At 35.7% G+C, this 16,609-nt stretch overlaps 1 protein-coding gene across 1 annotated transcript in view; it reads left to right on the plus strand.

Moving 5' to 3' along the window:
* Positions 1–16,609, plus strand: part of LOC106099473 (serine/threonine-protein kinase 26-like) — a 67,270-nt gene that overhangs the window by 43,190 nt on the left and 7,471 nt on the right. The window contains exons 3-6 of the mRNA XM_013278032.1: positions 13,879–14,095; positions 14,944–15,236; positions 15,989–16,134; positions 16,542–16,603. Of these exons, the coding sequence (XP_013133486.1) occupies positions 13,879–14,095; positions 14,944–15,236; positions 15,989–16,134; positions 16,542–16,603 (718 nt within the window). The remainder of the gene's footprint in view (positions 1–13,878; positions 14,096–14,943; positions 15,237–15,988; positions 16,135–16,541; positions 16,604–16,609) is intronic.

Genomic DNA, 16,609 nt, shown 5'->3' on the forward strand with positions numbered 1-16,609 from the left:
TCCATCCATCCATCTAAACTTTCGCATTTATAATATTAGTAAGATTAGTAAGAAGTAAGATTATTAAATATTACTTTATAATTTTGTATGACATTGAAAATAAGGATAAAAGAGTACCTATCCTTGATGTTTCCTTGTTTTAAAATATGTTTTATTAAAAATAATGCAACGATTATTATTGATTTATTATTATTGTATTCGACCTCTTTGAGATTAAATTCCTTACGATCCTTATCAAAGATTTGTTATCGGTGCGCAATACAGTTTCATATTAAACTTATAAATTAAACTCTTTTATACACGGGATATTTGTTTAAGTTAGATGATTTTTTTTTTCGGGAAGTTTATAACTATTAATATTTGATTTTTACATAAATTAATTGTTCAATTCCTTTAGTAAGTAAAACAAAGTAGCATCTGAAATAGGTAATTTATTTTTTGAAATATACCCCATTCAGTTTGCACATTATTAATTGACGTGACTCTATCAACAAATTAGGTAACTAACCATAATGACGAAAATAAATAGAACTCTATACTTAATAAGAAACTTATCTAATAAAGATTATTGTAGCTCTCCTTCAATTCTCCTTGAGTAACTTGTGGAAGTAAGATTAACGATCAGACAGAGAACTTGTGAGGTAACATTAATAAATCATGACTCTGCGGTTGTATCAAGTTTAGTTAGTCTTTTGTCTTGAAACTGATACAACAGTTCTACATGAGCGCGTGCACACCTTTGACTAAACTATCGCACTGTTTAGTCGCGCTTTGATTCCTATGATCTTATATTGAGGTGCGCACATTGCCAGTTTTTTTAACTAAACAGTTGAATTGGCTGCGAAACAATCGACAATCGTAAAACAGTTGTGCGATAGTTTAGTCAAATGTGTGCGCCCGCTTTAATGTAATGCTTATCTTATGTCGTAACCTATGAAATTGAAATAAAATATCGACAGACCGAATACTGAAACTAATCTTGTATATTTCGCTTCACAAATGCCGCTTACAATCTATAAGACGTCAACATTTTAATGGAATTTGAAGTTTGGGCCTATAAATGTCGTACCAGTATTCGGTTCTAAGTTTGTTAAATGAATAACAACGTAATTGTGAACTGAGACTGAACGGTGAATTTTTTAAAGATCGCAGCGCATTTCTGTAAACACTCTTGGGTGATTGCCGGTTGGTTTGGTCGTGTTATTCGGCTGGCTGCGCTGAAGGCTAGGATGCGGCGGTCGCTGGTAAATTGTTTACGGCCCCTTGCCGCCGGAGAGGCACTTCTAGACGATGGCGGAATGTACTTTGCGATACTTTCTTTGCTCTAAAATTCATTGGGCAATGTTCACTCTCAATATTTATCGATACTTTGAGCTTTACATAAAACTCGCTTACGCTCTCGACTCCGTCCAATTGGAATTAGTAAAACAAAGGAACTTATGAGTTCGTCCAGACTTTGCTCTACATCTATAAATGTCATCGACATTCGTTCAGCCGTTTAAATGGTAAACTCTTATAAACTTCGATCCATCTAAACTTTCGCATTTATAATATTAGTAAGATTGTTCTGAGATTTCTGTCCATTATAAATTTAATGATTTTTTAACAAGCAAACTTTTGATGCAATAAAAAGGAGAATAGTTTTAAATACTGCAAATATTTACATTGACAGTTTTATCTATCGAACCATGTGTGAGCAGTAAAAGTAACGATTACGTTGTTTTAAACTGTTGCGCAGTAAATTAGTGCTGCCGTGATACTGACGGGAATAAAAGAAAATTCACATTTGTATTGTTTCTGCAGTGTGCGGGCGCCGGAGATGAAATTTCACAAACGTTTCAACTCGACAGGAAATTAAAGATAAATAACCTCTTTTTATACTGTTATTCAAGTTTGATTTATGTTTTATTTTTAACGAATTAATAAATAACTAATAGGTTGAAATACTCGAAAGTATAAAAGAAAGAATAAAAGCAGTAATAAAATAATAGATAAGAAACATTAGAGAATGTATATAATTCGCTAATGGGTCTATTATATTCTATACAATTTTTCCTCCCGAAATTCTTTCCATTGTTAAAAATAAGTCACAATATAACAGGTGATCTTAACAACGTTCTTTTTTTCCCCTCTTTACTTTATTGGGTTCGTGCTGATTTTGATATCTTTCATAATACTTTGTAGCGAAAGCCCGCGGCGATATTGTCTTTTGGGGCGGGTAAAGGCTCGAGGAAATCCGCTAAGGATTATACTCGTTATTCCAGTAATATCATTTTATGTTATACTTTTATCGCTCACGTTTTATACTGAATCCTAAAAAGGGTTTTATTGTTGATGATTGCATCTTACAGAACGTATACATTACGTGAAGACGATATTCCTAAAGTTAAGACCAATATCGATATTGCAGCTTTCAATCCGCAAAACCCCTTTACCTCCAAGCGAATTGATATTTTTGTAGCAGCGACGGTCGTGCCAATGGAAATTGACTACAATTACTTATTGAAATACATAGAAGACTCGCTAGTAAAATAGTGGTAAATGATCTAATTACGATGAGTAATGAATCCTCACAATTCTCGAGTTAAACATGTATTGTATCTTGAGATTTAATTAATATGTTAATCGGATTTCATCGTCATCTTTTTATCAGGTTTGCGTCACGTTCGTGTCAACTTAATTTTATTGCAAGTTCTCAATTTGCATTTTACACCTGGCTTTTGCTTTTATTTGCTGTCAATTCATCTTAACAGCGAACATATTCTCGATGCGGCGCAACGAGAGCGGACCGTCAATTACCGCATATTGTTCGGAATTACGAACGTTATAAAAGTTTTATTCGCTCAGTTACTATGTGAGCCGTGTGTGCATAACGTCATCTCAAAATGTTGACACTTTTAAATATTCTCCTACGAATATTGGGTTAATGGATTAACCAACCTGATTTTTTTATTTAGTTGCTATTGTTTTATTTTTTACTTCTTGTTATTCGTTAGTTTTATATATCAACTAGCTTTGGCCGCGACTCCGTCCGCGTGAATTAAAAAAAAACAAAAGTGAGTTAACCTTGGTGTTCTTCCAGCCTATCCTCTACATCTATACCAAATTTCGTGGAAATCCGTTCACCCGTTTAGGCTACAAATTCTAACAAACATCTATCCATCCATCTAAACTTTCGCATTTACGATATTAGTATGATTACTGTAGTTTGGCAAAACAAATGAGACATCAAACAGTCATGTGACCAATTCATGAACCATTTAACAGAACTTCAGCTCCATTTATTTTAACGCAAGCAATACTGTTACTGAAAGCTACTCGTTTGTATGAGGATAAATGCAGTGCACGATACGTTGCCCGTTATGTCACGCTCACACGCCATGTCCGCGCGAACTGGCAACGGGAAACACTGCGGTGCTTCGCAAATAAAACAGCTTGCGTCCGCGCAAGTGTGGCACTGCATTAACATATATTAGAAATGCTATCAAATATCATTCTTAATTTCTTTAGGCGTCAATGATTACGTATGTGTAAAATTTACTAACGTAGTATGAACGAACTAGAATTAAAACAATTCTAACGGTAGATATTCGTCCGCAGTGATAGCCCCGAGGCCTCAAGTCTCAAGAGATACGTTGTTAAAAACGAACAATAGATCGAGTAATTGATTTCCAGCGAGGCTTCACTCGTGGGATTTTCGTATATGGGTCACATCGCTACACTCACGAATTTTATCTCGGTATTAGATTGTGTATTCCGTTACACGCCAATTATAAATGATCTTAACTATTCTTGAAACACTATTAATAAACTTGAGCATTGGTTTTATGATATTCTAGATGAAATATTGATGGATTCTCCTAAAGCCTGCTACATATAAGACTGTGCGTGTCGGTACAACTATAAATGTACTATTCAACTGAGTGTCTTTAGGTGGCTTAAGATCATAAGCTAAAAACGTCAGCCTTGACCTGAAAGTTTTATTGAGGGTGTTAAGGAATTTTACTGTTCTTGATTACGACCATTTCCGGTATCGCATTTCCTCATGGTTCGAGGACAAGAGGGCAAAGATTAATGATGGCAATTTACCGTGGATCCCGCTTACGCTGGCTTAGCGTTGGATTTGTTTCCGTTCCCTATAAGGTTTAATGTATTACGCAGTTCGAATTATCCGCCAGAACGGCAGTCGGAATCTCAGCTGCAATTTGTCTTTGGCAATGATGTGGCTTTATGGTACTAAGGTTGTTGGAAGCAACATTTACTATCAACAAAAGCCGGAACGTGGAAATTTCGTACGGGAATGAGTCTTTTACCGTAAGTTTTTCTGTACAAAAATATGTTCTTATCTCTGCCTTGCCAGCATGAGAAATACGAGAATGACTTTTTCCTTCAATTACGTTTCCACAAAGTTCTCAGTATAGAAGTATAATGGTGATTATCATATTTTTTAAGTAGGTTGAAAATGCTTATACTATCTTCTCTTGTTTTTTAATGAATGATATGCTAATGTAACCTGATTTTAAATCTCTCCTCTTGCTCTACTTAACGTAACGAACATCTTGTTCCTCGGAAAATCTGAACCTTTATATACTGTGTTAATACTTACCCCAGCTTAACAGTAAAACAAGGAATACTAACTACATATTCGACGATATCGACTCCTAAAAATATCAGAACAACCTTTGTGTTCCATCCATTGTAAAATTTGAAAGTTACGCATGTTATTTTCACTTTGTTTAACATGTTACACGTGGAAATTTGATAATATACTCTGAGGTTTTCTTTTGTATCGCTTACTGCGGGACAACAATAGATTGTTATCTAACAAGATGAAACAACACCGGTATTAGAAACTAAGCCGGTTCGTGACGTAAGTGGTTCATTGAAATAATAACTCCTTAACATTGCCAGTATACAGAGTATGTGGGGCTTACAGCGGCTGCGTGATTCTGTTGACGTGTGGGAAGCCATTCTATTGTGAATAACTTGGTGGATTTGGTTCAAGTGATTAGATTAGCTGTGAGACGGGATAACTTAATTTTACATGTAACAAGTTATGAAACGAATTGGCGCGTAAGGCAATTTTACATCATTAGTGAATTGACAGTATTAATTTATGTAATTGGAAGCTCTACATTAAGTAGAAACGAATAAATTAACCTAAATAAGATTTTGGTTAAAGATATAGCTGGCTTGGATCCGCAGCTGCGGTTGTAGAAGCTCGAAATAGTAAAAGTGCACACAGGAACCGGCCCGCGTTTGGGTCAAGGACTATTCGCTTTGTCTTGTTGCTACAGTAATACTGGTAGCTCGGGTTTGCATCGCCGATCATTACAGTCTCATGAATAGTTAATGCTCTGCGCTAAACGAAAAGCAAAGGCGCAAAGCTGCCGTTGCTAAACTCAATGAGTTGTGAAATTACTTTTTTATGTGCTTGCTATTGGAGTTTTATGTTAATGAGTAACTTTACAATCGTTAATGTTATAATGTATCACGGCACCAGTTTGTTACTTAAGCCCTTTTTTAACTGGAACAGATAGAGTAAGGTGTTCATTTGTTTTATAGTTAATTTCATTTTTATATGTAACTTAATTATAATAGTTTCGATTTGTAATTTTATAATGATATTAGACAATGAATAAATGAGTATGCAAATAAATTATTATTTGTACAATATCTTTGTGAACTGATATTATTTTGGGTATTATTTACGCTACATTTTAGAAATGAATTTCGTACGTTCTTTTTTAATCTACCTGGCGACATTGTGTTTTACTAGACATAGTTGACAACGGACTTGGAAATACCAACGCAGTATACCAAGTTAACTTATAACGTAACACAGACAGCACAAATACATACATACACAGAATTCGACCATGACTCAGCTGGTCCCTTTCTGAACCCCTGACGAAATTACCGTACCATTTGCATTCAGTTGCCATCGTAGAGACTGAACCCGAAACGGGAGTGGGACTGCCATCCCTTGATGCGATTACCCGATCCCCAAGGAGAAATATCTTTCGGGTTCCTACTGTAACCGTGGGTTTTCACAGTTATAATTTACGTAAACACATTGTTTTCTCGCTCTTTTTCAAAGAGAATGAAAGAGATGTGATAATTATGTTCTTGTAGAAAAGGTTGGACAAAGGAATCCCATGGAAAATGAATAAATTACTTCCCTAATTTCTGTACTTAGTCTAAAGTAACTGAGGAAAAATTTACTAAAGGGAAGTTTAAAATTTAAGTGAATTCTCGAAAAATCTAATTTGTCCGCCCTCAACTTAATTGTCACTTGGCGGCGTGTTGAGAGAAGGGCTTGCAAAATTTTATTTAGGCGAGGAACTGGATCTACTTAACTTCACCGTACCAAGTAACAAGGTCTTATAAAGTTACTCCGAATATTTAGGCACCTTTGGAGTACTGACAAATTTGTTTATGTTAATTTTCACGACTTGGGAACATTTTACCTTAAGTTAAAAAATGGACGACCGACCAACGCATTCAAGAACGCGTTTATTAATTATAATTTAACATATTATGTAAAAGTTAAATACAGTACATATGTGATTTGGTTTCAAGTAAAGATCAAAGTAGTGAAAATGATGAAATAACTAAAGCCTAGTCCTATACAGGAAAGATAACTATATTTGTTTATTTCCAACCATCCGTTAGTCGGTCCGTACGGCCAGCTAAAGTCCGAAACACGTGGATATCCTCGCTGATTTCAATCAACCGGTGCCAATGGAATTTGTTTCGGATTTCCCTTTATAGGAACTGTACGGGTACAGAATATAGTGGTATGTTACGCGTCACGTACGCAGCGAATGAACGCAGTGAATCATTATTGTCCCATGTGTCGATGTCCTAATTAAATAAAGTATTGTTCAAACAAACCAACGATACGATGGAAAGGATACAAACCATGGTAGGACAGGTTGTTTTTAATGATGGGTATTTTTTAGGATAAAACACGGATAATTGGGTTTAATAGGTAATGGTTATTAAATTTTGAAACCAGTTTTTCTATGGTGGTTATAAAATTAAATTATCAATTTCGTCTACTTAAAATATCTGATATTTGTCATACAAAAACGATTCCAAAAATTTAAAATATTATTGTTGCTTGGAACATTGTTAAGAGACTATAATTTTAAGGATAATGACACAAAGAGTTAAGTATTAACGTTTAGAAAACGTGTTATTTGTTTAAACACGTTTAAATAACGATTATTATTCATGTCGTTATAGCGATAAGCTATGACTTACGTCTGTAGTCGCGCCAGGGGTCTGGGAGAAAGGATCACTGCCTTCCAGTCTCGTGCGACGATTATACGAAGTTTGTAGTGTCATTTTTTTATGTGTTTATCAAATATCATCTTTGTTAGACAATACATCCATAACCTAAAATGGATGCCCATGATGGAATTGATTTCTGTATTCAAATGAAAATTACTTTTCCAGCAAATGGCTTCATCTAAAAACTTTATAGTATAAACGACTTCATGTTAATTCAATCGGTTCCAAAACTAAAGCCATTAAATGAAAACAGAGGAATCAAAGCGAGAGTCGTTCCATGTTTATTGCGCGACTGTAACAACAGTCACGTTAGAAACCTTTCCCGTCCCCTCACAGGGTTGGACTGAATAATTGATTACGAATACGTATTCATAAAATGAAGTACCTAAATCGTAAAGCGCCGCTTTTCGTATACGAAACTCGCTACAGCGTTGTATCGCGAGGCCTTAAGCCAAGTTAAAACGCGTGCGTTCCAATTTCACTTTTGTGATTGCGTCGTTTAGGTTTTTACGGTTATTAAGATAAGAGCTTTATTTGTATGGATTGTGATAACATTTTTTTCAACTTCTCCATGTTTATGTGATTACAAAATGCAGACTAATTTACACTAGATTTATCTGTCCTTACATTTTAAAATCTCTGTTTACAGTCCTTGTGAGAACAATATGTTTATTTACATACTAGCTTTCGCCCGCGAGTCCGTGTGCCTGTGCAGCTTGTGTGTTCATCCAGACTACGCTCTGTATCTATGTCAAATTTCATCTAGATCGGTTCAGCCGTTTCGGGTAAAAACTCTTACTAACATCCATCCAACAAATCTTTCGTATTTATAATATTAGTGAGATTTACATGCTTTTTTTTAATCATGTTGAGTACCTATGTTATAATTCGAGGAGGTTTTAATCTATGTATGCACAGTAGAAAAGTTATAAAAGAAATAAAAGGTACTCATTGATACAAGTCGACTATAAATTGTGATGTTGGTGCATTCGCAGTTTAAATAGCGTTGAATATAAAAAAAAGAAAAAAAAAACATTTAGAAAGAAAATCCACAATTCACAACTTTTAACTATAAAAACTAAACAAGCAGACACATTAATTTTGTAACAATAGAGTCGCGCTCCGCAGACAGTAGTCAGCGCAACGCCGCGACTCCACAATATTTATGTTTGCTTACTGTATTTTGTTAACTGTTCTGGTCGAAGTGCAAAGCTTGTAGCGACTCTAGGAAAATTGCTGTAAAAATCCATGGCACGTTCTCGAACTAAGTCGCCTTAGAAAATGCAAAACATTCACTTGATAGTAAAATTGGAGTGCACTATTAAGTGTTTTATAGCTTCCTCCTGTTTAGAGGCATTTGCAGTTTTCACCTAACGATGCCACATTGTAGAGGGTCCTCGGGGAATTTTACGAGATGGTGATACTGACGGTTTTATACCTGCCCGATTTGAGAGCTCTCGTAAAGTTATTGCCTAAGGATGCGTGTACACTGGATAGACGTGTTTTGTTTGGTCGATTAAAATTTAATAATAACTTACCTGCTTTGTCGTTAAAATAAACAAGGAAAAATTATCGCTAGTATTTTGTTTCGGGCTACTAACGTCCTTGCTCACATTTATAATTTTATTTCTATTCTATGAATGAGAGAATATACTTGAACACCGTTTGTACACCTAAAGCAAGTTACGGGGAAACACCCTCCAGAAACTTATTACTTTCTCTGTCACAAGTCGTGACACGCCTGTTATATATGTGATGTAGGATGAATAATTTATTTCGTTATTATTATATGTATTCTTTTTTTAAAGTAAATATAAGTTTGCTACACGAAATATTGTACCGCTACCCGGTTCTATTTTACGAGCGCACTGATCTCATGGAAGCATGTTATTTTCTTTATCTCGTTGCTATGGAAATGTTTTCGTCGTGATCATAAATTCTTTGTGTACAAAAGTAAATGCGAGAGACTTCTTCGTAACCCTTTTTGTTGAAAGATATAATGGTATTAGTGTTTCGTATTACCTTGTAATTGTAATATATCTGTCACATTCTATTTACACGTTTTTTACGTTATTTTGTAGTTTTTGGTTTATTATGCTGAAGAATTGTAATTAAACTCTGCCTCCTAGACAAAGTGACTTTCGATTAGCGATGTCGCTTGTAGAATCGACAAAATGTGTCAAAATGCATAGGAATAAATACGTGACAAGCACGTGACTTATCAAGGGTTATTTTCAGTTCCATACATTTTTGACTTTTCGAACAGCGATGGCGATAATCGAATGTTACTTTGTCTAAGGGGGCAGAATTTCTTACTAGAGTCTTCTTAATCGGTCACTTGCATCTGCCAAAGATTTGATGACAAATTTTTGAAATTCAGGAAAATAGAGCACAAACCTGTGACGAGATTCTACATAGTAAAAGTTATGCTTTAGCATTAGGAAAATACGACATAAACTATGTCAAACATATTGTACTTATCGTACTAAAGTAGTTTAATGTAAGCATGGCCCTGCTAATGGCAAACATGTTTTTGTGCTTTTCTACTCCCATTACCCTGTACTAATGTATTCTTTAACTTACCACTGAGTAGCTCTTTATCTCCTGAGATTCATTCCCATCTCTTACAGTTAATATCTCTCGATCTCAGGATTTAGGAAATCCAAGGATTACATTTTTTTTAAACATTAGTAGATTTTTTGTTAATTTACTGGTATTCCCTTTAACCATTCCAACTAAGCTCTAGGCTTGTGTTAGGATATGGTTCACGCCAATAATCGAATGACGGGATTAAAACCCTCGACCGCAAGATCGGTAGTCCGTATCCCAAACCATTAGGCTAACGGCGCTTTACATTACAATGCGCATTGTGAATTTGGTTTTAGTTTTGTTAATTTACTCTTGATGAAATTTTTAAGTAAAAACAGAGTTAGAACCAAACGGTTTCGTTTACAACGCAGTATAAATTGGGTATTAAGAGGCTCAGATCTAAACTCATTCCGGATTTAGAAGATTTTCTTTTTCCCTTAGGATCGCGTTCAATTCCATCTAGTTGCAGGGGTTTTTCCTCTACATTGTTGCTTCGTGTCCGCACTCTGAATTAGAACTAAATTGTTTCCTGTACCATGTTGTTACAAGTTGATTGTTTTTTTTTGCACTTTTTTGTGTAATATATTGTTAAAAATTACAAAAACAAAGTTAGCGCAAGCTTAACAAACATATAAAGGTTTGAAAATAAAGCGAGAATATTGAACATTCTAAAATGTCACGTTTTTCTTTGGACATTAAGTTCTGTTTGAAACTATACCCAAATACAAAACTATTTTCCGACTGTCATCAAGTTATTCTTCTTTATATTTTTCGACACGAACTCCGCAATTGCTTTAAGTCACGTTTCACCCCGGGTATTGTAGATTATACGTAGTTCTTACGAACTTAAATTGGTTTCATAGATGTTTACAGGCGAATAGCGACGTCCAATAGTCTAGGAAATTATTAAGGCGGGTACGAAGTTAAGCGGAGTTCGCTCGCTCGGTGCGTCGCCATGGTAACCGCTCGACGCTTCAATTTAAACTAATAATTGCCGCTTCGAATAACAATTGAGCTTCTCGCTATTATTATAGGTAGTCTTGACTAAACGATTGCGTGGAAGATAAAAAACATTATAGGAACTAACACTGATTTTTCCTTTCGCTTTCAGTAATCTTGGTTAACTATTCTATTGCATAAATATAAAGAGAAGAGATTTCATTCTTTGTGTTTTAGCAATTAACTTAAAACTACTAAATTGATTTTAATTCTATCTCTGTCAGATTTTACCTAGGTTTTTCATATGCCTGTCTATCCTGTAGACGTCAGAGCGAACTACAAAGTGAACAAAGACAAGGTTTCGAGACAAAAGCTATCAAATAACAGTAACTTAATCATACAATTAGGACTTTGTACAAAGGCATACAAAATCTTCAGAACATTCTCCGTTTAATTTTCCACAAGTTTTCCGCCCTTATTTGAGTTATGAAGAATTAATAGTTGTACATTTTGTTTTACTTTGATGGAAGGCGCGACGACGGGGTTAACGACCGACGCCAGCCCGTTGTCATGGCAACGAAAATGTACGTCAGCCGACTAGGAACGAGTGCAGATAAGCCTTTACGATGAGGAAATATGTCGTTTGAAAATTGGACAAAGAAAACTTTTGTTACTTTCCTTATGTATGGAAAATTGGCATTTAGTGTTATAATAATAATATTATTTTTTTGGATCAATAAAACGAACAATTTGTTAAAGTGATTGAATTGCGTCTGAAAATATACCCACATCATCCTCCTTTGAGCTTTCACAAACTTTTTGTATGTTTTTGAAACGGGTCTGACAAGACAATATCTAGTTTGAGGCATATTTTTTTTTAATTTAGAACCCATTTTATTTAGTAAATGGTGTAGTGGTTTAAACGAAACAATTCATTAAATTTACAATTTTAATTTCATTGTCATTTGCTTTAAAGACAATAAGGGTTATGCATCCGGGTCATATTGTCACTTACTTGACCTCACTGGTTACTACCTTTTTTTTTGGTTAAATTTAAGTAAAGGGGTGATCTATAAATTTAAACTTACAATTAAAACGAGTGTAAAAAACACAAATTATCAATTCAGGGCTAAATTGATCAGATTAAGGCCTTGGGGCGTAGCGTAACCCGAGTAAATTACAGATGATCGCCAACCCTGAAGATTAGTAGGTATTACAATTAATTCAAGGTTGTTTAGCAATGAGTGCGGACCTTATGACCGTGTTCATACATTGTGTATGAATATGTATGAGAGTAATAACTGATGGAGCGTGTACAGCGCCGGCCCGGAACCGACCGCCGCGCCCTCTGTCTTCCGCCAACCTATTGTATCAATGTCGCTGCTTTATGTTTCCTTCTGTCATTTAAAATTCTATTGCCTTACATCGTTCATTAAGCAATTACACAGTCCCATGGTCACATTCAGGGAAATAATGACGAAAAGACAACGCTGTTTTAATATGTTGATTACAATACTATTTAACGTCAGATGGAATCGTGGTCAGATCAAGTTTAAGTCTTCTATCAACTAGACTATCCGAATAAAACTCAACTCATATTATTAACATTGTATTGCATGGCCCGGTGCAATGCCAAGAAAACATAGAAGATATGCTACAAGTTGAAGTCATTCCGCAATTTGTCTAGTGAGTGTGCATGCTAGGTCTTATTTCACTAATATTCTTTATCTGTGTGTCTCTTCTGCCCTTTAAAAGTAGGCAACGATCTGGATGTGGATGTATATGGGTAGCGACAGTAGGCCTGTTTCGGCTAATTGTAATGACCGCTTGCTCGTTTGCTACCTTAAACTATAAAAAGTTGTACGTAGAAACTAAGTTATTTTGTATATGATCTTTGATCTTATCGCATATCTCATACTTATCAATTGCATCAGCGGATTGTTACTTGACATTTACGAAGCTCTGATGCAAGCCGCTTGATTGCGTATTACTCACTAACCTTGTCCGACGTAGCGTGAATGTTAAGCGTCATTTAAATTTATGTCCTTAGTACTGTCTGGTAATGTATAATTTTAACTAAACAAGATTTCTTACGTTTTAATGTATTTTTCATCGAATAGTATGACCGTTGTGTCTATATCGTAAATGTATTGTTTGGTAATAAATACCAAATGTAGTTATTTTCTTATCTCACATACATGTTATGGAACTATAACGAAGTCCCATTAGATGTTCGCAGTATTTTCCCTTTTCCTGTCTCTATTATTACGCCCCCTCGCTTAAGAAGTACTAAAGAACTACTTATAATGACTGGTTATTGTTTATCGCAAAAGTTTGTTAATGTATTATTTACGAGTAATACTGCGACATCTGTTTTCGTTGAGAGTGCTTTATACAAACCATGAATATAATAATGTAAGGTTGTAGTGTAGTGTCTTAGTTGCATTAATTTGATATGTTTTTTTTTATTGTTAATGATTTTCGAACACAATTAAAAACATAACCATCGAGATTGATCCTTCATTACACCGGACCAACATATACCATAGACAAAGCTTTCGTACTTATTTCTTGTCCATTTTTCCGCCGAGAGCTAAAACATTATACAACTGTCGTTTAAGTGATTTTTATTTTACGAATTGCCACATTAAAATCGACAATAATGTTCTCTAGAGTTTAAGAACTTTCCTGTTTTTTTTTAAATTTATTATTTACGTAATTTAAATTAAACGTTTTTTGTATGTTTGATAAGAAATGTCGCAAATACGCAATTAATTTTTCGTTCAACATTTGTCATTAGTCGTGTTATCTGCTAATTAACTTCCTGTGTTTTCAATACCTTTTTTCTGTTTTAATTAATGCAAGGTTTATTTATATAGCGCGATATCGAGCGGTGCGCGACATGTTTATGACTTTGTTATTTTTGTCGGAAAAATGTACATTATTATTTAAAATTAATTGTTTCAATCTTTTTGATACTTTTACAATTACAAATAATGGCCAAACTTCTGTGTAATATTTTACTTATAGTTTCTCGTTTATATATTCCAGGGAACAAAGCTATGGATAATAATGGAATATCTGGGCGGTGGGTCGGCGCTGGACCTGATGAAGGCGGGTAGTTTCGAGGAGATGCACATCGCGGTGATCCTGCGCGAGGTACTGCGCGGCCTCGACTACCTGCACTCGGAGCGCAAGCTGCACCGCGACATCAAAGCCGCCAATGTTCTGCTCAGCGAGATGGGCGACGTTAAACTCGCTGACTTCGGTAATATATGCTGCTACATCAGTAGACAATAGTTACCCATAGACATCGCTCAATATCTCCCAATATCGACAATATATTTCTTACCTAACTTTACAAGGCAACTAACTGTATAATTTAAAAAAAAATGCTCTGGTTTTTATAGGCGATGGTCACGTAATTTTAAGATACATTTGCTGTTAGGAGGATCACTAGACAAGCAGAAAGCGTAGTTGTCTCTACAAATTACAAATTCTCTAATGGTTCTTTAATCAATATCTTCTTTATCTTATACGATCTACGGAAGTTCAGTTTCATCTATCATAATTATGATTTCGGACATTCTCCTGAATTTCTCCCTAACGTGTTTTAATCAAGTTTACGACCCGAACCAAGTTAAGGCAATGTTTTACAAGGCGACACTTTGGCGGACCGCCAGTCTGACGTTTGATTTCGTCTCACTGAGGCGTCTACAGGCGACCGGCGACCGGAGGCTACATTAAATGTTCCTTTGGAATTGTTGTAAAATGTTGGCACGCATTCCTGGTGTAAACTTATTTTATTATCTCGCATTAAAAGGATCGGATAAGGAGGATAAGGAAACAAAATACGCACTATTCCACGTTGAAGCGAGATGGCGTATAATGGAAGGGAAACTATGTGCCAAATTGCTTTTTGGAACGTATTTTATAAACACATAATACTAAGAAGGCATTCTATACTTTCTTACATAAGTCGGCGAGCTCAAAGAAGTTTTTAATCTGTCCAAATTTTCAAGAGAAACGTTCAGCGAACAGAAAAAGTCGTAACCTTAAATGATTCTTTTATTTTTACATTACGATAAATTAACTTTTTTTTTTAACTTTTTCCAGGTGTGGCGGGTCAGCTTACGAACACGACGAGCAAGCGGAACACGTTCGTTGGCACGCCGTTCTGGATGGCGCCCGAGGTGATCAAGCAGTCGTGCTACGACAGCAAAGCGGATATCTGGTCGCTGGGCATCACCGCTATCGAGCTCGCTAAGGGGGAGCCCCCGAACTCAGAGCTGCACCCAATGAGAGTTCTCTTCCTCATACCCAAGAACAACCCCCCACAACTCACAGGCTCCTACTCGAAGCCCTTCAAAGAGTTTGTTGAAGCATGTTTGAACAAGGACCCCGAAAATGTAAGAAATATTGATATTTGGTTAAAATTCGGTCAATCTTTAATCTATACTTTTATACTAATATTATAAAGAGGAAAGATTTGATTTTTTGTATTTTATGTATGTATTGAAATACTTCAAAAACTACTGGGCCGCTTTCAAAAAATCTTTCACCATTAAAAAGCTACGTTATGAGTAACATAGGCTGTGTTTAATCTTACTTTTTTAATTCCACGCGAATGAAGCAGCTAGCAACAGCTAGTGGAAAAATAATAAGAAAAGTCAGACAATGAAGCTAGTAAAAAATAGAATAGCACAGAAAATAAAACAAGATGCGTATTTCAGTGTGAAAGCTTGAAAATCGTCCACTTTAGGAAAGGTGTTTAGTGCTCTCGACAGCACAAACATTCCGCGCCGAGGGCTCGGGCCTCGGTCTCGGGTCGGCAGGTCAACAAACCTGAGCCCGCGACATCACAAGCGCTTGTTATTATACAAACTTTACCAACAGTTCGTTTATTCCCTACCGCTGTTTGTCTTTGTCACATGTCCCAGTTTCAAATTACGGCCCCAGTTCGTTTACTTGTATGCTGATCAGTTTCGGGGAAAGCCCACTTTGTTTAAACTTTTTAATTATACAACGTTGAATACGAAATTCAAACCATGTTTGTACATACCTACAAATTTCATCCATACAAGTTTAAATCATGTCACGGCAATCAAGAAATATAAGAATCTCTTTAACATGTACTTATTTCTCGGTTGTGTGATTCCAGAGACCGACTGCGAAGGAATTACTAAAGTTCCAGTTCATCCGGAAGGCGAAGAAGAACTCTTACCTTATGGACCTGATAGATAGGTACAAGAAGTGGAAGGCGCAGCGCAGCGAGGAGAGCGAGACGGAGTCGGAGAATTCGGACTCGTGAGTTATAACACTAAACTACCGGTAGTTTTTAAGTAAATTACACAGACGCATTGCTATTATTACTTTCATCTAACATTCAATATCAGCGATGCAATACGTTTTTATGACGCGTTGGTAAAGCATATTCAATTTCCACATAAGAATTCAATACTTATAAGATATCAAATCCACATAAAATATCAAACAAATCACAAATAAATTTCAAGGATTTTTTTGTGATTTGTTTGATGTCAATGAGAATTGTAATAACTGATATTAAGTGGACAGGTTATAAGATCGCAATTTTGTCGTCATCAACAGGCGCGTTACGTAGAACGAAGCGAAGTTGTAATTTCTAAGCAATCGTCTATCTAATAAGCATATTTGTAAATGTTAATATTATAATATTGTGAATGTTCGTGCAGTGAGGAGTGCAGTAGAGGCGACAGCGAGGCGGACGAGCCGTGGATAATGACGGTGCGGGGCGGCGCCG

This window comes from Papilio polytes, unplaced genomic scaffold, assembly GCF_000836215.1.
Source record: "Papilio polytes unplaced genomic scaffold, Ppol_1.0 DF824102.1, whole genome shotgun sequence".
NCBI classification, from domain to species: Eukaryota; Metazoa; Arthropoda; class Insecta; order Lepidoptera; family Papilionidae; genus Papilio; species Papilio polytes.